This window comes from Cornus florida, unplaced genomic scaffold, assembly GCF_030987335.1.
Source record: "Cornus florida cultivar Cherokee Brave unplaced genomic scaffold, ASM3098733v1 CherokeeBrave_3.0.0_Hap2_Chr09, whole genome shotgun sequence".
Taxonomy (NCBI): domain Eukaryota; kingdom Viridiplantae; phylum Streptophyta; class Magnoliopsida; order Cornales; family Cornaceae; genus Cornus; species Cornus florida.
Window position 1 is genome coordinate 53,478,322 of NW_026775579.1, and position 27,549 is coordinate 53,505,870.

Below are 27,549 nucleotides of genomic sequence, written 5' to 3' on the forward strand. Positions count from 1 at the left end.
GGCGGTCTCAGTTTTGAAATGGAGAATGGCCTCTCTGGATGCAAAGGTAGGCTGTGTACATCTGATTCTACTTTTCAATGGCTGAAGCCTTGTGCACTGGGCTAGCCATTTTTTTTATTTTATTTTTACGTGAATCTTGTCGTGTGCGCTATCTAAGGCTCAAGTTTCAGTTTAACCACAAAATAACTTTGGAGGATGCCTAGTTAAGGATGGTTTTCTAGAGGCTCAAATAACTAATTTCATGGAATTTTGATATTCCTGTCCCACATGATTAAGAAATCAGAGCGTTTCTGCTTTTCATAGATCTTGATATTCAATGCATTTAGAGTTGTCCTTGCTTTATATGCCTGCATGGTCAGACTTACTGCATGTATATGCGGATATACCCTTTTTGCTGTATTGAACTAACACCATCCTTGTTATTTATAAAATTATTGCAATATATGACTTCCTATGTTATAGAACAGAAAGAATGAAGTGTCCTCTGATGTTTTAATTTCAATTATGTAGAGAGCAAGGCAATACTGGACAAGCCAGATACTGCCTTTCCAAAGCAATAACAGCGGATCCTGAAGATGTTAGTCTCAAATTCAATCGGGCTTCACTTTATGTGGAGCTGGGAGATAATCAGAAAGCTGCTGAATCATATGAGCAAATCTCACGTCTCTGCCCTGAGAATATTGAAGCACTGAAGACAGCAGTGATGGTTTTTACCCTTCTCTGTCTCTTAATAGCTTTCATTTTAAAACCAAGTAGCTGATATGGCTTCAGTTCATGTGATTGATTTGGAAAATATTTTGACTTTACAATGCTAAATTAGCTTCTTGTGCATTAGGTAATAGCATATGCAGATTGCTTTTGCTAGCTTAGCTGCCCTGCATTTTATGAATATATGCGAATTGAACTGCTACTTCTTGTGTTGTTTCATTTTTACCAATACACACACATATATATTCTCCTTTTTTTTTTTTTTTTTTTTTTTTTTTTTTTTTGTTTTTGTTTTTGTTTTTGTTTTTGTTTTTTTTCATAATTGGGTTTTGTATAACAAGAAGAAAGAATAAATATTTACAGGCGCACAGAGGGCATACCCTCAGAATATTACTGGAGAGTACAACAAAAATACCTTAGATCAAACTCCAGTAATTTAAAGAAGAACTAAAATAAACATCTCTTAAGAGGACATTAGAAACAAAGAAGATCTATATAAAAATTTCTAGTCACTGCTAACTAGAAATAACCTTATAGGGATCAAGATCACACAAGCCAATGCTCCAATAACTTCAGCCATATAACTGTAATAACAACAGTCTCTAGTTGTATTGCATACACTACAATACATCCTGTAGCCTGACATTATGGACTTGTAGAACCTCCATTAGCATAGTTCGAGCCAGCTCAGAAGGCTCATGAATCTGCCCTTCATGTAATCTAGCATTTCTTTCTTTCCACAGCCCCCAAATAGCAGCAGCAAACAGACTTTTCAATGTGTTGAAGCCATGATATAATTTATCACACCACTGAAATAGCTCCCACAATGTATGAATAGCACCAAAATCAGAATCCCATCCTAAGACCTCGGCAAACCAAACCCAAAATTTCTGTGAATATGAACAAGTAATGAACATATGATTTTTTGTCGTCACTATCAGACAAACACAGAGTACAAATTGGAGCCAAAACCATATTTCTCTTCTGCAGATTCACCATGGAAGGCAACTTGTCCTGCATAGCAAAAACAACCGTTGTAGACCACCTTGGTCTAGCTTTACCCCTACACAAATAATGCCACTGAACAGATTCTTCTACTGATGTACAACATTTCCATGCTTTTTTGAAACTGAACTGCCCCCATTCCACAAAATCTTATCAGGTCTCTGCAAAATAGGAATATTCAAAAGATAATCTCTAAAAGGTTGTAATCCCTCTTCATGAAGTAATTGCAAATCCCATCCTCCTTGAACTATTAATGCCTGTAAAGTTGCTGTTTTAGCCATAACCAACAGTCTGCCCAACCTATGACCAAACTGTTGTGAGACAGTTAATCCCCCACACCAAGGATCAAGAAATACCTTAATTTGTTGCCCATTCCCAACCTGATACCTAGTAAACTGCAACATTAAGTCTCTAACCTCCACCATAGATTTCCACACAACTGAATTTGTAGCTTGAGGAACTACATTCCAATATGAAGCTTGCGGAATGTATTTCTGCTGAAACCATGATACCCATAATCTGTCTTTGCTGGTCAAAAAGTCCCAAGCAAAGAATACACCTAGATACAATCTGTAAATCCTTAAGTCTCCTCAGCCCCAGACCACCTTCCTTCTTAGTTTTAGTCACCATTTTCCAACTCAACAGATGCATTTTATGCTCTTGTTCTGTACTACCCCATAAAAAATCCCTGCACAGTCTCTGGATTTGGTTAGTAACAGCCACAGGTACCACAAATAAGCTACACCAATACAAAAAAATTGGATTAACCACAGTTTTCAACAACTCCAATCTTCCTGCTACAGAAAGTAACTTGTTGCTCCAATTCTGAATTTTTTGAGAAATTTTATCAATAAGATCTTTGCAATTGGACTTCTTTAAACCCTGTGGACATAAAGGTAGACCTAGATATTTAATTGGAAATTCATCTTCACTACATTGCAGCATCTGTAACAAAACATTCTTCCTCCTCACTGCCCTTAAGAATAACACTGTGCTCTTAGCAGGATTAATCTGAAGCCCAGTCAAATGTGCAAACTGTTGAAATATATCAAATAAAGCTTTTGCATTAGACAAAGATGCTTCACACACTACTAGAAGATCATCAGCAAATAAAATATGGCACAATTCAGAGTTAATTTTCCTGGCAGAATAGGAAACCTTCAACTGTTGCGAAAGTACTGACATTAGTTTATTTATTGCTTTCCTTTTTTAGTTCTACAAAAAATGTGGCCAGCATGAGCGTTCTGTCAGTGTTCTGGAGTACCATCTTAAACATCATCCAAATGAAGCCAATTTTAGTGTGGTTGATCTTTTAGCTGCAATATGCATGGAAGAAAATGCACACATCAAAGCTCTTCAGCACATTGAGCATGCACGACTGGTTTTGTGTGCTGGGAAAGAATTACCATTACTTTTAAGAATCAAAGAAGGAATATGTTATGTTCATCTTGGACATATGGAAAGGGCAGAGGTTTGTTTCATTTATCTTCTAATATTGCTAGACGCTCATGCAGCTTTTGGAATTGCTTGTTTCTATTTTCGGGTACTCTAATCTTTTATTTGTTGCGTTCTATAATGTCTTATTAGAATAATGTTTTCAGTTGAATGTTCAGTTTTTCTTGGATATGCTGTTTGTGATAATTGCTTTTACACACCGAAACACATTTTTATTTTATTTTTGGGTATAAATTGTATAAACACATTATTGATTTTGAAACATAATTGCCCAAAAAAATTGATAATTTTCTATACGTTATGTTTGTCATTGATGCCAACTACACTCCCTGTGTAGTAGTTGTCGCAACACTTGATAGATTTAATTACGGAACGCATAGATGTCATTTTGACCATAAATTGGATTTTGGTGTGGAATTTTTTGGTTGAGGTGTAGCATTTTGACAATAAATGATATGTTTTGGTTGATGTATATGTGAACATCAACTTGAGGACTACATTACTTAAATGTTATGAAAATGAGTTTGACTTCTGCATAATGGGATTATACTTGCCTATTCAATATAATTGATGATAGGGATGTACAAACTGAATTGTGTAATAGAACACACAAAATTCTAAATTTTATTTTTTAAAAAAACTGTGCTATTAAATCACCAAACTGAAATACTTGGGGAATCGAAGTTTAAGTTTCTTTTCGTTTTGCTTTATGTATTTTCAGTTTCGGCACAATTATTGTTGTTTCTGTAAAATTCTTCTTATACTGTGTATTATTATGTAGCCAGTTTTCACTCTAGAGAAGAGGCAACCACTATAGCAGTCTAAACCTCAGAAAATTCTTTACACTTTTGGTTAGAGAACTTTTTGGGATTAAGAGTCTTTTGCAGTTGGTTGTTATAATTTTGAATGTCAAGTTGCAGTATTTTACTCCCTCCGTCCCACAAAAAGTGTCCCTTTTTCGGGAACCTAATTTTTTAAGAGTGTAGTTTTTAATGTTTTTTTATTTTTTTATTTTATTTTTTATTATAGTGGTAGGGAATGAATTTTCAAATATACCCTTCTATGGTGGATCCACATGAGGTCTTATTTCTTTTATAACTTCAAGGCAAGGAGGGTAAATCGGGAATAGTAAACAATAGTACATTGGATTTTGAATTGGGACAGCCAAAAATGGAAAGGTGGACACTTTTTGTGGGACGGAGGGAGTAGTATTTAATGTATTTTTAGAAGGTTTACTTAATCATCAACTAACCCCCTCAGTTCGTAGGTTACAGCATTGAATGAAGCTCCTCAAGGGCACTTATCATGACATAACGTAGTTACTTTAGCTGCTAAGGGCTCTACTCATAAGTAGCCATTTTTTATCTTTGTTTTCCTGTTAGGTGGAACATGATGGGGATTGAATAGTACTTAGCTAGATAACCAGTTTGTTAATTTTGGGAGGTGCCGAGGTACATCTTTCTCGATCCCTCCTTTTATTTTTCTTATTTCTTCTTTAAAGTACTACTTTTCCCTTTCTCTCTTTCTTAGATCTTCTCTGAAATATATCTTTAGTTCCATCTTCCCTTGCAAGATAATCAAGATTCTTAAGGTTTCTAGGCTTATCCAGTCGTCCTGCATTGGTGTTAGCTACCCACAACAAGAGATGAGAAATTTCTCTTCGATTCAATGTGGTTAGTTTCCCAGGGAACACAAATTTTGGTCTTTTATGATTTATGACTATTCTAAAATTCATTCTGTATTTTTTGCTGATACCAAATTAAGGAAGTCCCATTTTCTAATGGAGAAAAGGTTCCTAAACACCAACTTGGGTTAGGGCTTAACGATGAACACAACTTTTTGTAGTATATTATTTTGTGCCGTTTCACACTCTCGAGTACCCTGAATTGACGAGACCAATACTCAATAACCACCTTCTATGTTTTTTAACTTTCTTGATGTACAAAGGGCAGTCTTCATTGTGTTGGTTCAGTGTTTCAGTGTTCTAGTATGAGACATTGAGCTTGAGAAGCATCACGATTTCTATAGGAGTGCTTTATTTCATATTTGTTGTAATAGGGTAACTTAAAGTATTGTTATGTGTTCAGTATGGTAGAATTACCACACTAGGTTTCTAAAACTATTTTAAAGGATTGGAGCTCTGTTAATTTGAGTAAATTTGGGGCTCATGTTGGCAATACTTCATTTTGTTCTAATGGTGGAAATACCATCAAGCTTTGCTGCCAGCCGATTTCTAGGAAAAGCCTCTAATGATGATTGGGGGCATGCCAGTCCTCTCTCCATCTCTCATCAATTTTAAAAATAGTTACTATTTCTAGATCCGTTTGTCACCAAATTAATAAAAGAACTCCCCCCACCCCTGCCACTTTTATTATTATTTTTAATTTTTTTTTCATTTTTAACTCTCAGATCGGTGTTTTGTAGCCATGTTTTCTACGTGAAAATTGCAGCGGACTATTTGGTCCTTGTTGTATAGCTAATAGTATTTTTGTAATGGTAAAATTTCTCTTATTTAGGAACAAAATTTTTCAAGTTGAAAGATTATTCTATAAAATATGTGTAGTTTTGGCTCATTTGTTATTTTTACTTTTCAGATAAATGATTAAAACCATTGTTATTGTGTCATAAATTCATAATACTTTAGATATTGGGTGTTACTTAGTCATGCATGTAGCATTGGGTGGTATTGGCAATAGAGTTCCATCCAATCATATCCACTTGCTATTGATCTTTACTTTTGTAAGCCAGAGATTGTAGTCAATTTGAATTTTGTGCAAGTGTATAGAGTCGTCTTGAGTTATGAACTATTTTTTCTGTGGTTTTTTTTACCCTTCTTCTTGATCCTAGTGTTATGTTTCCACTCAGTCATAAAACATTATGGATATTTATAGACACTTTGGAAGGAAGAATAAGATACTGGAGTTCTATTGACCACAATTTTCAGATTGATCACAATGTGGATTAAAATGAGCAAGTATTGTCTATGTTTTTACTACTGGAGTTCTATTGTAACCACAATTTTCAGATTGATCACATTGTGGGTTATGATGACCATGCATTGTCTATGTTTTTACAACTAGTATTACCTGTTACTGATGAGGTCCATATCTTGGTTTAGCGGTTTAACGCTTGACCATCTGTGTCCTTGGTGTGAGTTCGAGCCTCAGAGCAGCCACTTTGTGAAATATCAAAGGTTAGGTCTGTCTTGAGTCCTCCCTCCCTAGGACCCTGCTGTAGCAGGACCATAACTGAGTAATGTCCTTTCTATTTCCTGTTTCTGATAATTGCTAAATGTTGTGCAGGCTATATTCAGTATTTTGCAACGGGAGAATGTATTTGATAATCATAACTTAATTACTGCAGTTGCAGACTCCTTAATCAGTCTTGGGCATTATGAATCGGCATTGAAATACTATATGATTTTAGAAGGAAATGGTGAAGCTGACAATGTAAGAGAAACTATCTGCGTTTATATTTCTATTTGGTATGACAAGTATACTTATGCATACTAATTTTTCACCTGAGTTCAATATATCAGGAGAATGATCCATTTCGGCACGAAATAGTTCAGTTCACTTATGTTGATGTCTCAGTTTTCTTGTGTACAAAAACTGATTAACATGTGTTAATTCCTTTGGGACTGACTCAAGGTGTGAAATTCACTTAGCTGTGTAACTAATTTCACATCATACACTGCATGGTTTTCTAATCTTTTAGTTCACAGCATACACTGCATATTCAATCCCTGTTGCTTATTGTAATGGTCGAAACCATAATGTGCATATAATACCAAAGGTTAGTGATATATCTAGTCCACCCTTCTCAGTGCCTTTGATTTAAAGGGATCATATTGGGTAATAGCCTCTCAAATGTGCTTGGTGTCTTTTTATGATCTGTGCAAATGGTGATTTAGCTTGTCCAACGCTCCGTTAATCAGTTTTTAATAGAAAATTATCATACTTATTATAATAAAGATATTGTTAGACTTCAATCCAGGTCTGTGGTATGACAATTGACAGACTTCAATAGATCAGTTAGTTTTTGGTTCTTTATTGTATTCTTAAATATGAAATGAACTATTATACATAAAAAAAGCTCTGATGTTGTTGATTATCTGTAAATTAGTGCCTGAAGATGGATGACGAGACACTTCTATTTTTTCCCTTGGTAGTTTTATTAATTTATTTATTTTCCCCTTCAATTAATCTTATTTGTTTTAAGTTTTCATTTGCTGTATATATTTGTTGCTTTCTAGGACTGAGCTGCTGTTTTCTGTGTTGGTGACCTTTCAACAGGGTTTTCTGCATTTGAAAATTGCCCAATGTAACTTATTCCTGAATGAAAGGTTACGAGCAATTGAACACTTCCGCAAAGGTATGTGGAGTTAATATAAATGGTTCTGGTGTAATCATATTTCATAATCACAGGATTCACAGCCTACCATATGAAAAAGAAGAAAATATTAGCCTCATATTGTTACTGAGGAACTTTATGTATGCATATACATTTATCAACAAAACTATTCAATAACTATCAATTCTTTTGGGGTGGTGAAAGTCTTATTACGCCCATTTGATTCTTCCATCATCAATCAAATTCCATTTCACACTTCATGCTTAATATTTCAAAACGTAGTTGAAGTGTGTTTCATTATTCAACTTTATTTCGATAAATTGAATTTTTTTATATTAACACTTGGTTAATGATTTTTGGCTATATTCTTTATTTTTCAAGCATACTATGTTGGCATTATTATTATTATTTTTTTAGAAAGTTGTGGCTATGTGGGCTCCACATTCCACATTGCACTCAAATATTCTCCCATTCCTTCTACCCAGATCCTTCACCAAAGATATAAGAAAGCTGCCTGCCACTCTTCTCTAATCTATTGTTTAGCACTGGCATGCACATACCTTGTTGACCTGGACGATACCCAACAAACACAAAACCGAGCACAAGAGAGAACTGAGCACACAAACACCTGGCCAGCAAACAATGCACAGACAGAGGCTAACCTATCCCTCATCCCTTCTACGTTTGCAATGTTAGTTAATTATGATCTGCTGCCTTTTCCATAAGTTGTCATTAGTCATAAATCTGTTCTCGAACTGCCAACCATTTAAAGAAAGCAACTTACGAGGAGCTTTTGTGTGCCACAATAGAGCAAGCAGTCCTTTTCATCCATAGATTTTAGGAAAATTCTTATGTGAGCTTTCCAGTAGCTATAGTTGCTTCCTTAAAATAGGGTTGGCCTAGATATGGAATTGCCTTCCTTAAGGCCTTCCACAACCTACTTGGTAAATTTCGAGCAACCCTCTCTGATACTAATTGAGAGTACGAAGGACTGGAACTCGAGGCTTGGATAGAAATAGAGTTTCATTTCGCAAAGCAATGAAAATGTCTAATGAATTAACTGAACTAGAAGATACAAAAGGAATTCAAGTACAAATTGCTGGGCGTATCAACGAAAAAGAAATTGCACTCATACAAGGTCCACTGGTCTAGACCTAGAGGGGAGCTGAATAAGTCTTGTAGAAATGACAAACTGTTTTAACTAATTTTAAAATTAAAATAGAATTAACTTGAGAATCTAGCAGAGTAAAAATCTTATGCAATCCACAGCATTATAAAGCAATAAAAGAAACAAACAGTATATTTTTATGCGGAAACCCTAAAAATGGAAATACAACGAGACTTAGTCCATGCAAACCAAATTCACTATCAAGATAGAAGGTTTACAACCTAGGTTAAGAAATGCTACCCCAAGAATCCCCTGATGGGTAGTGTGGAGCCTGATAAATACTGTACAGTGTACACCAAGGCTCACTTGTTATGTTGCCCCGAGGGTATTTATTCATTCTGAACTCTATGTATTGGTGCCGTTTTTTTATCATCACAGTGAAATCCCTGCAACCCTGCAACCCTTGGACGTAGCCCTAGTTTTGGGTGAACCAAGTAAAAATCTGTGTGTTCTTGTTGTGTGTGTTTGACATGTTTTTCCTTATTTCTACTTAATTTTGCAACTTCCCCTAGTCACCTTCTCGACGCAAAAGACCCCAAACTTTGACCTTGAAAAGTCTCTGGTAGATCTTCCGCTTGTCAACAGCACTTGCTCCTAATTCACCTGCTTCTATATTGAATCCAGTCTCAGCCACTAGTCGTCCAAACGTCAGTTTGGATGTGATTGAACTATAGTGGTGAACTGATCTTTTGAGTACGCAACAACAGATGTCAACACATATGAACACACTCACCAACTAAGAGATGATGAATGTGAAAGAAAAAGAGTGATGCAAATAACTCACAAAAGAAATCATCTCTCAATATATTATTTTGTATGTGTATAATCTGCTCTTGTGTTAGGTATATATAGACAGCCAAGTATTAGAGACAAATTAGGGTGTTTGTAGAGTTCAAACCGACTTGGAAACTGCTGCTTCGAATAGCTCAATCGATCGATCGACATCTCTCTGGAAGACTTTGATTGATGCATCAATCAATCGAATTCTCCTGCAGGTTTTAGAACATTTTTTTATGCAAACTTAAAACATTTTAAGGAATCAAAATAAGATTGAACCTCGGAAATTTAGAAACCCTAGATATGGTATGCATGAACCCTAATTGGTGAATGCATCAATGTGACGAATTACCTATTTACTCTTGTGGACGAAGATTACTGAATTACCCTTGATTGTAGCGTAAATTTCATCTTCGACCTTGGATTGACTAACTTTTGAACATTTCTAAAGTAAAATAGAAATTAAAACAAAAGTATGGACTCAGTTCTATTCTATGAAATTTGCCAACATAAGTACTATTCACCTGACACCATTCTTTGGTAATACGATTCACCTACTCTATAATACAGGTCAAAATTTAGAAATGCTCATTGATTAGTTGTTGTCTTAGAATTTATGATTTTTACTTTACAAGCTTGCATGTTTTGAAAATCTTTTGCCAAGTTATGCTGCTCATGAAAGTTTCTCTTCAGCTTTACATACACTTCAAGACAATGTTGATGCTCGGATAACTCTTGCTTCGCTTCTTCTTGACGAAGATAAAGAAGATGAAGCCATATTCGTTCTTTCTCCTCCTTGTTCTGGTATCTTTCCTTTTATACAAATTCCTAGATTCCTGTTGGTATCGTTTATATAGATATTGTATTACCTTCTTTCATGACCTTTTGGCTTAAATTACAGAATCAACCCTTGACCCAAATTCTGATAAATCTGTACCTTGGTGGCTTAATGGGAAAATAAAACTAAAGCTTTGTCAGATTTATAAAGCTAAAGGGTTGCAAGAGGCCTTCATTGATGCTATCTTACCCTTGGTTCGCGAGTCATTGTTTCTTCAGACATTTCGGCAAAAGGTAATCTTATGCAACTTTTTATAGCAGAAATTCTGTTTGTAACACATGCACGCCCAAAGAAGGGGGTTCTGCGTTTTTGTGAGCATGCAGTAGTGTGTGACTTGGTTGTATGGTAGATTATAGTTATTAACTGTTGGGATGAATCTGAGGTATGATAGCTTGATTAAAATTCTCTTTAGAATTATATATGGATTGGTACGAATGTAGAATATTTGCATTTTGCTTTGAGCAATTGTAGTTGTGGAAAAGTGATTATAGTTGTGTGGTAAGTAACTTCTTCCAATTTCAAGGAAATTAATATAATTTGTAATTATAGATCCGAACATCTTAAAAGAGAGCATTTTTTTTCCCTAATAACATGTACACAACAAGTCTTGTGGCAAGTTATTTCCCCTTATAATCCTTGTTTTTGGTTTTCACTGGAGTGTTTGTGGGGTTTATGGAGCACTTGCTGCCACCCACTGTCCCCACACCTTTTATTTTTCTATCACAACCAAGATGTTCTCGTTTAAAATAATAAAAAGGAAAAGAAGAATAAGAAGAAGAAAAAATAGAGTAGCCCAAAGTTTCCACCATTCTTTATAGATTTTGGTAGCTATTGTTACAAAAAAAAGGAGGGAGAAGGACTAACTTTTTCCTTTTGGTATCTTAGTCTAGTAGTATATTACTGATTAATACAGGTTTTATGCATTTTATCCATATTCATAATCTAAGTGGAGTTATAACTGATTTTTCTTACAATATGGGTCCTCAACCTTGGTTATAAATGTTAAGTCAATGTGTTATGTGTTGGCAACCTTTTGTTTTTCAAAATGATATCAAGTTGTAATTTTTATTTTTATTGAGTAAAGAAGAGTCTCAGGGGTCATGTATGTCGTCAAGCAAATGTGTTGCAGTCATGAATAATCAGTTGTAATATGGGAGTCTTGTGAGGACATTTAAATTGTTTTAAAATCATTAACTTTGATTTAAAGTGTTTCAAGAAGGTCTTTGAAAAGCTAGGTCAAGTTTTCATAATGATTTTCTAGATTTGAAAGTGAAATAGAGATTTGAGCATGAGTGCACTTTGATTTTGCACCTGTACATCAGAGCATGTCCTAACATGTATCAAACTTCGTGGAACTTTTCCCAACAAATTTCAATACAATATATTTTTTGAAGTTGAAAAGGTTTTCAAACCCAAATTAAACATGTTTATGTTTATTTTTATTGTTTATTATGAATATAGAATTAGTGAGAAGAAAGAAAAATGTTCTACTTGAGATTTTAAAGCTTCATGCTTAAGTTCTCTTAAGCTCTTAATCATTTGTTCTTTGAAGTTCTCTAAACACATGTTTTATATATATATATATATTTTTTCCCTTCTAATAGTTGCACCAGTTATAAAAAGTGTCTTGGTCCTTATTGAGACTAGTGCTAAGGGAAGGGAAAGACCAAAACTAACATGGATTGAGATGGTCAGGAAATATTTGATAGCATGTAATGCAATTGAGGCTATGGCATTGGATAGAGCAGAATAGCAAAAAAAGGATTCTTGTAGTTGAAGAAAGGTTTTGTTGAGTTTGGTTGGGTTGGGTATTCTTTTGATTGTTGAAGAAGTGTTTCTTGAATTCTAACATTGGCGAATGATCGGAATGCAGCATTCCATCAAGCAGCATTTGAAGGCCTAAGTTGTCACCGGCGATAAGTTTGAGGTTTCGGCAGTAACTGAGTGTTGTCTAGGTTAGGTGTCAGTCTAGGTTGGAGTACTTGGAATGTACTTCTTCAAAGTTCATAGTTGATTCACCTGAGACGGAGGTCTCCGTGATTTGTTTTGTTGCTGGTTTTGTGATTTGTTGGAGAACTGTTGTGTTCAGAAGAAGTAAAAGCAAGCATGTCTTGTTGCTCTTTTTTTGTCTTAGGTGGAGTATATTGAGAGAGCGGAATAGACAAACTTCTGAGGACATTGTGCTGCCAATCCTTACACTGAAGAATCCAGTTCTTTGTTCGTTTTAGTTGTGAATGATTTAAAAATTTTATTTTATTTTATTATTTTTTTCTTTTTAGTTTTATTTTTGTAGACTTCATAGGAGAGTTGAAATTTTTAATGCTGTGTTAGGAAGGAAGGAAGGAAGGAAGAGGTGTGGAGAGAAAATAGGAAGGAAGGAATGAACTTCCTTTGTTCGGTAGAAATGATACAAGGAAAGAAAGGGAAATATGAATGATGACCCATCCTTCCTCCTTTACAAATTTTCATTCGCCCAAAAAATTGGCGGAAGAAAGGAGGGAAGACATGTGGACTGTTATAGAAGTTTTAATGATGCATGCAGAATTTCAAATTTTTGCAAGTGAAATTTGTGTTTTTCAGAAACTTTCCATATTTTGAAAGTGTCCTTATTTTGAGTAGTTTTATGATTTTAATAAGCTTTCCTTTTTGAGTAGTTTTTTTGATTTTCAACAGCTTTCTTATGTTGATTTTATTTTCTATTTGGTAGTTAGCTAATATAAGGCTAGGATTGGGGAGGAAGAAACTCTATATAAAACCTTGTAATTCCTAGGGTTTATAGTTTAATTGAAGAGATTATTATTTTTACAGCAAATTAAGTTTGCTTTGCAATTTCTCCTTTTCTCATGCACGTCCTTCTATTTCGTTTCAAAATTGCTGTGAACACAATTTCTGAAGCATGCAGAGTTTCAAAATTTTGCAAGTGGAATTTGTGTTTTTTAGAAACTTTCCATATTTCGAAAAGTTTCCTTATTTCGAGTAGTTTTCTGATTTTCATCAGCTTTCCTTTTTGACTAGTTTTTTTTTTTTTTCTATTTTCAACATGTTTCCTATTTTGATTCTATTTTACATTTGGTAGTTAGCTAATATAAGGCTAGGATTGGGGAGGAAGAAACTCTATATAAAGCCTTGTAATTGCTAGGGTTTACAGTTTTAGTTGAAGAGATTATTATTTTTTTACAGCAAATAAAGTTTGCTTTGCAATTTTTCCTTTTCTCTTGCGTTTGTTCTTTATTTCGTTTCAATATTGCTGTAAAGACGATTTAATCGTATCCTCCTGGTAAGGCGGCATCAGTGTGGTATCAGAGCTTAGGTTTCGGCTTTTTGACTGCTCAATTATGCCTCCACTACAACTACCGAGAGGAGGAAATCGTAGGATGCAGGTTCTGGCTGAACCCTTACCCAAGCAACACGAAAGTGAGATAGAGTTTTCGCGGAGACAAGTTGAGTTGTTGACGCAACTATTGGGTCAATGCGTTGTCAACTTGCCGGTTGATGACAATGTTTCGGTGGATAAGGGTGTGTTAGACATTGAGACCATTGCGAAAAAATCGTTTTATTTTTCGCGTCGCCATAGATCACTTGATGAACGGACTGCGGATTGATCGTTGTTGGCCAACATATATCAATTTTCAGATTTCTGTTTTTCACGAGGATAATCTTGAAGAGGATTTTGTTAATCCTTTTTGCAGCAATACAATGCATGTTTTATTTGACGAAAGGCGTTGGGATGGTTACTTTGAGGAGGAAATTCCTAAATTTGCAGGATATTTTGGTGGAAAAGAAGAACAACCCCAAGTAGAAGAGGAAGCTACTATCAAATCATTTGTTGACTGGAGTAAGCATCCAATTTTTGATGAAGAACCACACATTGAATCACGCGAGTCAAAAATAGTAGAAATATAAAAAGAAGAAAAAGGAGAGAATTGTGTAAAGGCTTGAATAAGATTTATAATATGTAAAGGCTTGAATGATATCAATCACTCATTCACAGCTATAGTATTTATAGATAAAATAAGAGCACACGCTCATATTACAATAAAGGAAACTAAATCAAATCTTTACTAATATGGTAAGTCATTCTATATTTCATGGCTATCATATATGCTAACATATGCATAAAATCTATGCTAATATGGTAAGTCATTCCATAAGTTGTGGCTATCATATATGTTTACACTTCCCCTCAAGTTGGTGAGTGGATATTTGAGACGCCCAACTTGGACAATGCATCTTCAAACATGGTCTTGCTAGCACCCTTCTTCAGAATCTACAAATTGCATAGTGCAAATCTGACTAGATTAAAAATGTCGATCAACAAACCAAAAATGTCTCCTCAGTCCATAAACAATTAATAATGTCTCCTCAGACCGTAAACAACCAATCATGTCTCCTCAAACCTTAAACAACCAACAATGTCTCCTTAGACCATTCCCCTTCACATGTTTAAAACATGTAGATGGAAGAATCAACAATGTCTCCTCAGACCATTCCCCTTCATACATACGTTTAAACAATGTAGATGAAATAATCAACAATGTCTCCTCAGACCATAAAAAGAAACAACTATGTCTCCTCAGACCATTTTTGAATAGGTGGTGTCAAACTCGCAACACCCTCATTAAGGTCGGATCACCCTGCCTACCCGACACCTCCCGGATGAGCGATCTCGCCTTAGACCATTCTCGAATGGGTGGTGCCGAACTCGCAGTGCCCTCATTGTAGTCGGACTACCCTGGCTCTGATACCAAGTAGAAATATAAAAGGAAGAAAAAAGGAGAGAATTGTGTAAAGGCTTGAATAAGATTTATAATATGTAAAGGCTTGAATGATATCAATCACTCATTCACATCTTTAGTATTTATAGATAAAATAAGAGCATATGCTCATATTACAAGAAAAGAAACTAAATCAAATCTCTGCTAATATGGTAAGTCATTCCATAAATCATGGCTATCATATATGCTAACATATGCATAATCAAATCTATGCTAATATGGTAAGTCATTCCATAAATCGTGGCTATCATATATGTTAACCAAAATATCTATGGATTGGGATGAATTAGTGATCTTTGATAAGGAAGTTACAAAAGAAGAATCTCATAATGAAGGATATGTGGTTGATGATGAAGCTTTTGGATGATGAAAAATAATGAATTTCACTTTTATGACATACTTTGGGATGAATTCTTTGAGCGTATTACAACTGCTAGGCGATTGTTGGAAGAAAAATTAAAGTTGAATACACTTGTACTGATTACACTTGTACTTCAAGATACATGTTCCACCGAGTTTTGCAAACCTACCCAATTTCAAAGGAGCTCTAGAAAAATCCATGTTTATTATGCGAGTGTATTCTTTGTTAGTATAAGAAGATTAACATATTTGATTCGAGTTTGGAAAAGAAGAAAGAAGGGATGGAAAACTATGCTCGAATTTTTGATTGATTGTGGAAAATTCCTCCAAACTCGAGGGCGAGTTTTTTCCAACACAGGGAGCTTGATGCACGCAGAATTTCAAATTTCTGCAAGTGGAATTTGTGTTTTTAAGAAACTTTCCATATTTTAAAAAGTTCCCTTATTTTGAATAGTTTTATGATTTTCATCAGCTTTCCTTTTTGACTAGTTTTCTAATTTTCAACAGCTTTCCTATTTTGATTCTATTTTATATTTGGTAGTTAGCTAATATAAGGCTAGGATTGGGGATTAGGAAACTCTATATAAAGCCTTGTAAATGCTAGGGCTTACAATTTTAGTTGAAGAAATTATTTTCTTTTTACAGCAAATAAAGTTTGCTTTGCAATTTATCCTTTTCTCTTGCTTTTGTTCTTTATTTCGTTTTCAATATTGCTGTGAAGACGATTTAATCGTATCCTCTTGGTAAGGCGGCATTAGTTATCAACCAGCGGGTTAAACATCACGCTGACCCAAGAACCAAACTGATGCCGCCTTACCAAGAGCATACGATTAAATCGTCTTCACAACAATATTGAAACGAAATAAAGAACAAAAGCAAGAGAAAATGATAAATTGCAAAGAATTGCAAAGCAAACGTTATTTGCTGTAAAAATAAAATAATCTCTTCAACTAAAACTGTAAACCCTAGCAATTACAATGTTTTATATAGAGTTTCTTCCTCCCCAATCCTAGCCTTATATTAGCTAAGTACCAAATATAAAATAGAATCAAAATAGGAAAGCTGTTGAAAATCAGAAAACTACTCAAAAAAGAAAGCTACTGAAAATCAGAAAGCTACACAAAATAAGGAAACTTTTCAAAATATGGAAAGTTTTTGAAAAACACAAATTCCAGTTGTAGAAATTTGAAATTCTGCCTGCATCAATTTCATCGTCTCCTCTTGGTTAGGTGGCATCAGTTTGGTATCAGAGCTTAGGTTTCGGCTTTCCGACTGCTCAATCATGCCTCCAAGACATCAATCGAGAGGAGGAAATCGTAGGATGCAGAATCTGGCTACCCAAGCAACACGAAAGTGAGAGAGAGTAGAGACAAGTTGAGTTGTTGACTTAATTATTGGGTCAACGTGTTGTCGATGGATGATGATGTGTCAGATATCGAGACTATTGCGAAAAATTCATTCTATTTTTCGCGTCGCTGTAGATCACTTGACGAGCGGACTGATCGTTGTTGGCTGACATATATCAATTTTCAGATTTCTGATTTTCATGAGGACAATCTTGAAGAGGATTTTTTCAATCCTTTTTGCAGTAGCACAACATCTAGACCAACACCTATTCCACTTGATGAATGGCGTTGGAATGGTGGCTTTATGGAGGAAATTCCTGAATTTGTCGGAAATCTTGTTGGAGAAGAAAAACAACTTTTGATCGAGGAAGATGATGCAACCCCACTGGTCAAGCCAAAATATGATGATTACCGGGAGGAAGAGGATGAAATCATATATGGTGATATAGGTGAATTCTTGGTTATGCAAAAGTTACTATTGATCCTGAAACATGAGGATGATAAGGAAGCTACAAAAGAAGGATCTCAAGATGAAGTATGCGTGGTTGATCTTGACGATTTGGATCCATGGAGATGAAAAATAATGGATTTTACTTTTATGACATAATTTGGGATGAATTCTTGGAGAGTACTACAACTGCTAGGCAATTGTTGGAAGAAAAATGAAAGTTGATTACACTTGTACTTTAAGATACATGTTCCACCGAGTTTTGCAAACCTACACAATTTCAAAGGACATCTAGAAAAATCCATGTTAATTATGTTAGTGTATTCTTTGTTAGTATAAGACGATTAACGTGTTTGATTCGAGTTCAGAAAAGAAGAAAGAAGGGATGGAAAACCATGCTCGGATTTTTGATTGATCGTGAAAAATTGCTTCAAACTCGAGGGCAAGTTCTTTCCAACCCGGGGAGACTGATGCAGGCAGAATTTCAAATTTCTGCAAGTGCAATTTGTGTTTTTCAGAAACTTTCCATATTTTGAAAGTTTCCTTATTTTGAGTAGTTTTATGATTTTAATCAACTTTCCTTTTAGAATAGTTTTCTGATTTTCAACAGCTTTCCTATTTTGATTTTATTTTCTATTTGGTAGTTGGCTAATATAAGGCTAGGATTGGGAGGAAGAAACTCTATATAAAGCCTTGTAATTGCTAGGGTTGACAGTTTAGTTGAAGAGATTATTATTTTTTTTACAGCAAATAAAGTTTGCTTTGCAATTTCTTCTTTTCTCATGCATTGTCCTTCTATTTCGTTTCAAAATTGTTGTGAAGACAATTTCATCATCTCCTCTTGGTAAGGCGGCAACAGCTTTGCTTCCGAAACATGAGGATGATGAAGTTAAGGAGTTCGATACGGCAAAAGAAGAGGATGGTGACAAGATGTTTGCTATTGACAATGAACAACATGGATTAGCTGATGAACGGATCGAAGAAATTTTCAAATTCCATGTCCAAGATGGAGTGGAGAAGTATAGGCATCAAGTTTGTGAAGGATCATTATGTGAGTCAATTGTTGATGAAGAACTGAAGAAGTTATTACTCCAGAATGTGCTAGTGAAGATACTTTGGTATCGTATTCTGAAGGTTCTCTTGGCAATGTATGGAATGATTTTGTGGCAAACAGGACTTGTTTGGCTGAGATTGACTTTGGTGCAATGCTTCGTGCTCCCCTTACTAACTATTTTGAGGATGATATCATGCACCTCGAGGTTTGGAAATATGAGGACTGAGCTCATAGTTATCTGAGTATGAAAGTTCACCACGAAGTGATCATTGTAGCATGTCCCTTGGATACAAAATGGCTTGATTGTCCACTTAAAGGTGGAGGCAAGGTGAACTTCATATTTGCTCGAACAATACAATCAGACCAACAAAAAAAAAAAGAAAAAGAAAAAAGTGAAGCAAGATTTTGTAGCATTAAGATCAAGTCTTCATTGGTATGAAATCTTGTTCATACTAATATACGATGAGCCATGTGATCCAAACTCGAGGACAAGTTATTTCCAACCTGGGGGGACTGATGCAGTGGCAAAATAAAATCCCTAATTTTATGCTGGCATCTTTATGAATTTTTGGAAATTCCCATATTCTGATTTTTGGAAGCTTTCCATGTTCTGATTTTGAAAGCTTTTCTGATTTCTGTAATTTTTTGATTTTTAGATACTTTTCTTTATTGTAATTAAGCCAATCATGGCTAGGATTGCTTAAAGGCTCTATATAAAGGGTGGCTAGGGTATTGGCGAGGGGGTGATTAATATTATTTTTAAATAGATTAGCAGCAACGATTGTTTGCTTGTTTGTTTTCCTCCTTGTTCTAGCATTCTTTTCCTTCTTCGTTTATTTCTCTCTTGCTTTAGACAACAATTGTTTGTTCTCTCCTGGTAAGGCGGCAGCATTTAAATTAAATACTATCCTAAATTATACAAGTTTTAAATTACAGTACTATCCTCTATAAATTACAATATTATAAATATTATTAGATATAATGGTAAAAATAATTAAAACTTTCTCTTTCCTTCTCTCTTAACGAACACAGGAAATTATAAGCTTATTCTCTTCTCTTCTATCCAACCGAACAAAAAGAAAGAAATACACAATCTCTTCCCTAGGGATGTTTCATCCATCTCTTTTTCTCTTCCTTCCATCCAATTTTTTTCTTTCCTACCGAACGGAGCATAAAGGATTGGTGAGGTGGTCTGGTAGTGGAGGTCCTTGGAAACATTATAAATTCAATGTCTCCTATCAAAAAAATTCAAAAGAAGTTTTATTGGACGAATATAAGACCTGTCATGCTTATTTGGACAGAAGGTTGGATGGTAGTCTCTCAGGGATCTACGTGAATAAAATAAGTTCACAAAATGTTGATATTGATGCCTACCAGTCTATTTCTTGTTTTTCTTCCAAGAAGAATTTTCTATTTCAATCAGCCTTTTGTTTGCTTGAATTTGACTTAAATGTAAAATGCCACAATGCTAACACTTTCCCACCTTAAATGTTATATATTTAACTCCCAATACACCAAGATTTGCCATGGAAAAATTTCCAACAGCTTTATGATATTCCATCAATCTTTCAACCTCTTATCTCCTACGAAACCAAGTCAATTCAGATCCTTTCCCTTTAGCAGTGCCATTCTTACGCAGACAAATACTCCATGGAGACTCGCTGCTTGGAAAATTCCTAGTCTCTTTCTATTTATTTTATCTTCTGCTTGTTCTTCTCTTGTTTTCAACAGTTAACCCTAAACGCCCTTATATATCGGGCTACAAGAGAGTACTAATTAGGGTCCACGACCCATGAGCAAAAACGGGTCAAAAATTTTCCTCGAGGCCAAGCCCCGAACCCCCAGAGCTTTCCAACGTGTCGTTGGGTCGCAACGCGACCTGGCACCAAATTCGGGCCATAACATCATAATATATATATATATATATATATATATATATATATATATATATAAGTTACATACATATATATGTGTGTGAATAGAGTTGTAATATTTATGTTGTAGCTATTAAGGATTACAATAATAATTAATAGATGTTTTACTAGATTTAAATTTGTAAAAGCGCCACTAAAAAGGTTCATTCAAACCACCTTTAATAACTGTTGAAGGATTTATATATTTAAGTTACACCCTCTCAAACAGCTCAAGCTTTTGAAGTAGATGGTTGTTAACATGGTATCAGAGCCAAAAGTCTCGAGTTCAAAACCTCACCGTCACCATAAAAAGTTGAAAAACACGTGTTGGACCAAAAGAAGGCCACTCGTGAGGGGGCGTGTTGAAGGATTTATGTATTTAATTTACTCCCTCTCTAACAGCTTAAGTTTTTGGAGTAGATGGTTGTTAACAATAACCATAAAAAAAAATTGAAGAAAATTTTTGAGGAGATCAACTTCAATTTTTCTATACAAAATCACCATAAATAATCATAAATTAGTAGCATTAATATCATATATTAGTAGCAATAATATAGTTTTGAGAAAATTTGGGGGATTAAATAATTTGAGGGGGCCAACTTTAATTTTTCTATTCAAAATTACCATTAAGAATCGTAAATTAGTAGCATTAATAATTTTTGAGAAAATTTTGGTGGGGAAGGGGCCAGGCCCCCCCTTGCCCACCCCTCCCTCCGCCCCTGACAACCCTTATAATGCCTATACTTGCTTGACAGCTTCTTCTAAACAAAACATAGTGCTCTAATCATCTCTACGGCAATCCTCACTACAAAATTTTAAATTTTCCGGTTGCACAGAGAGGACGCAGTGATAGGTAAATAGGCAGCAAAATTATCTGGTTAAGACCTCTATGAACATTAATCATTAGAAGTTTGCAGCATTGAGAAATACAGTTGAAATTTGTATCTTGTGTTGGAAATTGATTTTCTGTGCATATGTATAATACATGTTCAAATCCGTACTCCAGTACCATTTGACCTAGTGGCAAATGGCCCATACCTCATATGTCTTCTGTTGCTTGATTTTTGTTTTAGGTTGGAGTGAGGAAGAGGCTCTCGAGAAGTGTCCTTTTTGAAAGAGTGAAGGTATTAGACGATCACCAAGTCGATAATGTATTTCACGGTTTCAGGCCTGTAGCATCAACGTCAGATCTGTGAGTATTACGTTCTGCATTAATTTTCTTTAATTGTCATTTTATATCCAGGAATTCATATGCTTATGATCTTTTATTTCACCTCCACTCTTTCCCCTCTTGAAAACATGGCCTTGTTCACATTGCGAATGCTCCACTCCATAGTCATATGCAATGAACTGTACTAGGGGTAATTAGCAGTATTGATACATGTGTTAATTATACTGCCTGTTTGACATATGGTGGAATTATGTTTTTCTGTGTGCTGATACAACACATTATTGGCGACACAATTCAGTAATGGCTGAAATGCAGTAATACGATAAATATAATGCTTTAGATATCCTAGAAAACTGATGCAAACCAAGAATGGTGCCTTGAAAAGTGTCTTATTTGATGAAGTCCAAGTTCATCCTTGCTTCTAAAACACTCGTGAGATTTTTTGAATGTGTAAAATTTTGTAAGAAACATATAATTGAAACAATCCTTGTGTGGATAAAAACTATAGGAAATGCATTGGAGCTATTGTGCACTCAGCTATACTATTTTATAACATGCAGGTTAAAAGTTTCAATATGATCACAAATGATTAGAACATACTGATTTCATTCTGCCGAATCTAGGAATATTAATTTGATGAACACAAAAAAAGTAAGACAAGAAACTGAGTTTCGTAATGTCTTTTCTTCAGTTTGTCAAATTCTGTAAGCTTTAAGAACAACTCAAGATGTTGGAGACATTCTAATCGTTTCAACAATTTAGGTTCTGGCATCTCAAATATATTGATTGGATTATGTAGATTTGAACTTTATTTGCTGTTCCTGAAATGGTAAAATAAGTGGGTTATTTAAATTTGAAGTTTGTTTGCTGTTCCTGAAATGGTAAGCTTAAGTCAATTAAATTTCTCTTTTGGGCAACAGGAATACTAGGAAAAATGCTTCTAGATCTGGATGTGATGGGAAGAGTGAACAGCAGTTGTTGCCCTTTTAGAAAAGATTCCTTTGTTTTATTCATCCAAACCGGGTGGTAGAACTAGTGAACATCAAGTTGGTTTTTAGTGCATGAGATCATCTTGGATTTTGCATGCTTTATATCTCATCATCATCATCATCCTTGCCTTTTTCCCAAATGAATGGGGTCGGCCACATGGATTCTCTTTCTCCATTCTATTCTATTATGTACCATGTATCCTCTAATATTTAGTGTTTTAAAGTCATTTTTAATAACTTCATTCCATGTTAGTTTTGGCCATCCTCCCGTGTTTTATTTCTCTTATTAGTTTTTTTCTTTATCCTCATAAAGTTTGTCTTTTTCATGTTCATTTATACCACACATTAGAAAGCGTCATACAACTTTACATATTGGTGGCGTTAGCTTTGAATGAAAATTTTATTTTTATTGGTATGTTACCCCTGAATTTACCAGTGTTATTGTGATGTTGTGGCTCGAATTTGGTGCGACCCGTTTATGACCCGATGGATGAGCTTTGTGTGGGCCCAAGGGAAAATTTTTGACCTGTTTTTTTTGCTCATTGGTCGTGGACCCTAATTAGTCTCTTGTATCCCGATATATAAAGGCGCTTAGGGTTTGGAGTGGTGGAAGAGAGAGGCTCTGAAATTCGTACAGAAGCAGAGTGAGGGGCTGAAAACTTGTAAACTCCGATTTTATACATGGTGAAGACTTTCGCCCGATCCCAACCATGGACGTAGGCTATTGTTGAACAACGTATAAATCTTTGTGTTTTTTGTGTGGTGTGTTTACGTTTCTGCCGTGATTCTTGGTTTTATCTTGGGTTCGTTGCATTTGTCATAACAGTTATCATTCTGAAGATGGTGTTGATGGTCATCTATGCAATGTAGCATCTCCATGGTCATCTTTACATCATTCTTCTCTAAATTATGTTCCATTGGAATAGAGTAATAAGTTATCTGCTTCATAATTTATCCTTCATATAGGTCGAAAGCTGCCAGAGCAAAGAAATTGCTTCAAAAGAAGGCAACATTAAAGGAAGCAAGAAAAGCTGCAGCATTGGTTGCTGGAATTAATTGGAAAAGTGACGATTCAGATGATGATTCGCCGGTAAAAACTTTTTGTCATATGTCATGAATGAAAAGTCAAATCACGGACACAATTCTAGGATTTTGACCCATCTGGCTTGCATGTTTTATGTGATCTTTAATGTCATCAGCAGCAAATGCTGAAGAAGATTCCCTTGCCTAATCTCCTGAAAGACGAGGAGCATTATTGTCTCATTATTGATGTTAGTATATCTGGCTTTATTTTTTTGTTTTTTCAGTGCCTGTAATGTAAATGCTCTTCGGTAGATCTTTTTGTCAACTCTTCTTTTTTCTTTTATTTTTTCTATATCTTTGGATGGCATCATTTTCCCTTTATGTCTCTGTTTTAATTGGATTTTCTCAAAAAAAAATTCTCAGTTGAGAATTGAGATCATAACTGCTATAGAATTCTTGTATTTTTTCTGGTGTCCTTACCTTTTTCCCTGTTACATTTGCAATTAGGCTGAACAAGTTTACTTCATTTTATTGTTCACAGTTATGCAAGGCATTGGCATTCTCACAAAGATATTGGGAAGCATTAGAGATTATCAATCTCACCTTGAAATTGGCGTACAACACACTTGTTGTGGAGAAGAAAGAGGAACTTCGATCCCTTGGAGCTCGTAAGTCATGAACTTATTTTAGATTCTTTTAAATCTGTTCCTCCTCCACCGAAACGCTATAATGTTTGTTAATAAGAATTTCCAATTTGAATTTCTTAAACCTTCTTTAAAGGCATCTTCTTGCTTATGAACTAAAAGATAGAGACTATTGCAGCAATTTAAAGCACTGTTATATTTCATATCCTACAGAAATGGCATACAATACTACTGATCCTACGCATGGGTGGGACTGTGCAAGGTACATTGTTAATCAGCATCCATACAGCTTTGCCGCATGGAATTGCTACTACAAAGTAATATCAAGGTAACACATACTTGTTTGCATGTAAACATCATTCTTTGTTGGTTTTACTTAGTTTGCTTCCCATTGAGACGTCTCATGAACTAAATAAGTTTCATCAACGCAACAGCAAGCCTTCAGTTTATGTTGAGGATATTTTCTTGCACAGAGGTTTTGCATTTTTTTTTTCCTAATTGTTTTGCAGTCTTTTAACTTTAGGATGTACTGTAGAAACATGAAGATGATTTTCCCAAGCCACTTTATAAACCAGTGTGTATCATACCATATTTCATTTGATTTTATGCTCCTTAAATCTTAAGGATTACAGGGCTCAATAACTGTTTACAGCTAGGATTATGTAGAAAATATGGTGTGCAAAGATCTTAATCAGAGCAGTGAAACTATGTCAAAGTTCTGTTGGTCTGGAATTGGAACTAAAATTATGTTAAGAGGTGAAAAATATAATGATGGTGAACAGGAAGTCCATGTGTCAGACTTGCTTCTCACTTATTAGGGTTTCTTTATTAAGAGAGAGAATTCTTTAATTTTAATTTGGGTTAATTTGAATAATTTAGGGTTTCTTTCACTTAGATCAATAGGGTTTTATGGGTTTATTAAATATTTTTTTCCTCTTTTTTCTCCCTATATAAGGGACGTTCTTGTGATCAATTATTCTGACTTGTTTTTTTTGTTTTTTGTTTTTTGATAAATAAAAAGTATATTAGAGTAGAAATATATAAAAAGAAGAGAAAAGAGAGAATTGCGTAAATGCTTGAATGAGATGAATTACCCATTCACAGCTCTAGTATTTATAGATAAAATGAGCACATGCTCATATTACAAGAAAGGAAACTAAATCAAATCATTGCATATTCTATGCCTAGACATATGCGTAAATAAAGTCAAATACATGATTTTTGGCTATCATATCTCATAGATAATATGGTAAATCACATCCCATGATTTGGGCCTATCATATCTCGGCTATTATGGTAAGTTATACCATAAATCTTGGTATCATAAATGCTAACACTCCCCCTCAAGTTGGTGCGTGGATATCTGAAACGCCCAACTTGGACAATGCATTCTCAAACACAATCTTGCTGACGCCCTTTGTAAGAATGTCTGCAAGCTGCTGAGAGCTTGTGACAAATGGAGTGCAAATTTGACCAGAGATGATCTTCTCTCGAATGAAGTGATGGTCCACCTCTATATGCTTAGTCCTGTCATGTTGAACGGGATTTGTTGCTATGCTAATGGCAGACTTGTTGTCGCAGTAGAGTGAGAATGGAAGCGACACTGGAAGGCACAAGTCTGTCATCAAGGTTTTCAGCCAAAGCAACTCATCTACCCTAAGAGCCATAGCCCTATACTCTGCCTCTGCAGTAGATCGAGAGACAACATCCTGCTTCTTACTGCGCCAAGTAACCAAGTTACCACCAATAGTGGTACAATAACCTGAAGTAGACCTCCTATCTGAAATTGAACCTGCATAATCAGCATCTGTCCAAGCCTCAACACGTAAGTGACCATGATTAGCAAACAAAATACTACGGCCTGGACACCCTTTTAAGTAGCGAAGAATCCGAATAGCTGCATCAAGGTGTGGGGCACGAGGAGAGTGCATGAATTGACTCACGACACTCATGGCATAAGCAATGTCAGGTCGAGTCATGGATAAATAGATGAGCTTCTCGACAATTCGTTGATACTAACCAATATCTGACAACAACTCCCCCTCAGAATCAGCCAACCGATGATTCTGCTCAATCGGAGTATCAGCAGGACGAGCGCTAAGCTGACCAGAAGCAGAAAGCAAGTCAAGAACATACTTGTGTTGAGAGATGAAAATGCCAGTCTTAGAGCGAGCCACCTCAATGCCCAAGAAGTATCGTAGGGGACCAAGATCCTTAATCTCAAACTGACGGCCAAGATAGCTCTTAACCTCATTAATTCCGGTAGTATCATCGCCGGTAAGAATAATATCATCGACATACACAATGAGAGCAACTGTCTTACCGCCTGAATGACGTAAAAATAAGGTATGATCAGCTGCACTTTGATGGAAACCAGACTTGAGCATAGCAGTGCCAAAGCGATCAGACCAAGCTCGAGGAGACTGCTTGAGGCCATATAGAGAACGACGAAGACGACATACCATACCAGAATGAGCAGTTGAACGAAAGCCCGGAGGAGGAACCATGTACACCTCCTCCTGCCAATCACCATTAAGAAAGGCATTCTTGACATCTAACTGAAATAGAGGCCAAGATTGAATTGCAGCAATGGAAAATAATACACGGATGGTATTCATCTTGGCAACAGGGGCAAAAGTCTCTTGATAATCTATGCTATAAGTCTGAGCATAACCCTTGGCAACCAATCGGGCCTTGTAACGAGCAACTGACCCATCTGGATTATGCTTGACTGTAAACACCCAACGACAACCCACAACCTTTCGTCCAATATGAAGCGGAACCATGTCCCAAGTCTGATTTTTCTCAAGTGCTTGTAGTTCTTCTGTCATAGCATCACGCCATTGAGGTTGTGCTAGCGCATCTGCAACACTGGAAGGAACAGGAACCGAGGCAACAGAAACAAGAAAACTCCGATAGGAGGGTGAGAGAGCGTAATCAGAAACAAAATTAGAAATAGGGTAAGTACAAGAACGTTTATCCTTTCGAAGAGCAATGGGGCGATCATCAAGCGAAACAACAGCTTGAGAAGGCGGAGCTGGTGCCGAAGGAACAGGGCAGTCGATCGTGGGAGTAGAAGCTTGTACCTGTTGTCTCCGATTATAAACCTGTGAAAAAGGAACAATTAACCCTGCTGGAGGGGTATCACGAGGAGGAATTATAGAAGAAGAAACAGGTAATGGTAGAGGAGTTGAAGACGGAAGAAGGTGATCATCCATAATATTCAATGGGAACCATTCACTCTGAGAACCAACTGAACCACTATAGTATGGTGTATGCTCAAAGAAAGAAACATCCATGGATATAAACCGCCGACGACTGGCAGGATGGTAACACCTATAACCTTTTTGAGAGTGAGAATAGCCCAAAAACACACTTCAAAGCCTTGGGGTCAAGCTTTGTACGAGTTTGCCCCAACTGCTAAACAAAGCACACACACCCGAAGACTCGTGGAGGAATCAAAAATAGAGATGAATTGGGATGTAAGATTGAGAGTGGGGCTGCAAAGTTAAGAATCCTAGA

At 35.7% G+C, this 27,549-nt stretch overlaps 1 protein-coding gene across 6 annotated transcripts in view; it reads left to right on the forward strand.

Moving 5' to 3' along the window:
- The window catches only part of LOC132273957 (uncharacterized), a 61,540-nt gene that overhangs the window by 19,186 nt on the left and 14,805 nt on the right, over nucleotides 1-27,549 (forward strand). For 4 of the 6 annotated variants that reach the window (XM_059775086.1, XM_059775083.1, XM_059775081.1 and 1 more), the window contains 11 exons: nucleotides 511-706; nucleotides 2,927-3,184; nucleotides 6,471-6,617; nucleotides 7,464-7,542; nucleotides 10,160-10,270; nucleotides 10,368-10,537; nucleotides 21,274-21,392; nucleotides 23,327-23,450; nucleotides 23,560-23,631; nucleotides 23,925-24,051; nucleotides 24,241-24,355. In XM_059775086.1, coding sequence (XP_059631069.1) covers nucleotides 511-706; nucleotides 2,927-3,184; nucleotides 6,471-6,617; nucleotides 7,464-7,542; nucleotides 10,160-10,270; nucleotides 10,368-10,537; nucleotides 21,274-21,392; nucleotides 23,327-23,450; nucleotides 23,560-23,631; nucleotides 23,925-24,051; nucleotides 24,241-24,355 — 1,518 coding nt within the window. The remainder of the gene's footprint in view (nucleotides 1-510; nucleotides 707-2,926; nucleotides 3,185-6,470; nucleotides 6,618-7,463; nucleotides 7,543-10,159; nucleotides 10,271-10,367; nucleotides 10,538-21,273; nucleotides 21,393-23,326; nucleotides 23,451-23,559; nucleotides 23,632-23,924; nucleotides 24,052-24,240; nucleotides 24,356-27,549) is intronic. The other 2 variants (XM_059775082.1, XM_059775085.1) reach the window with 2 other exon arrangements.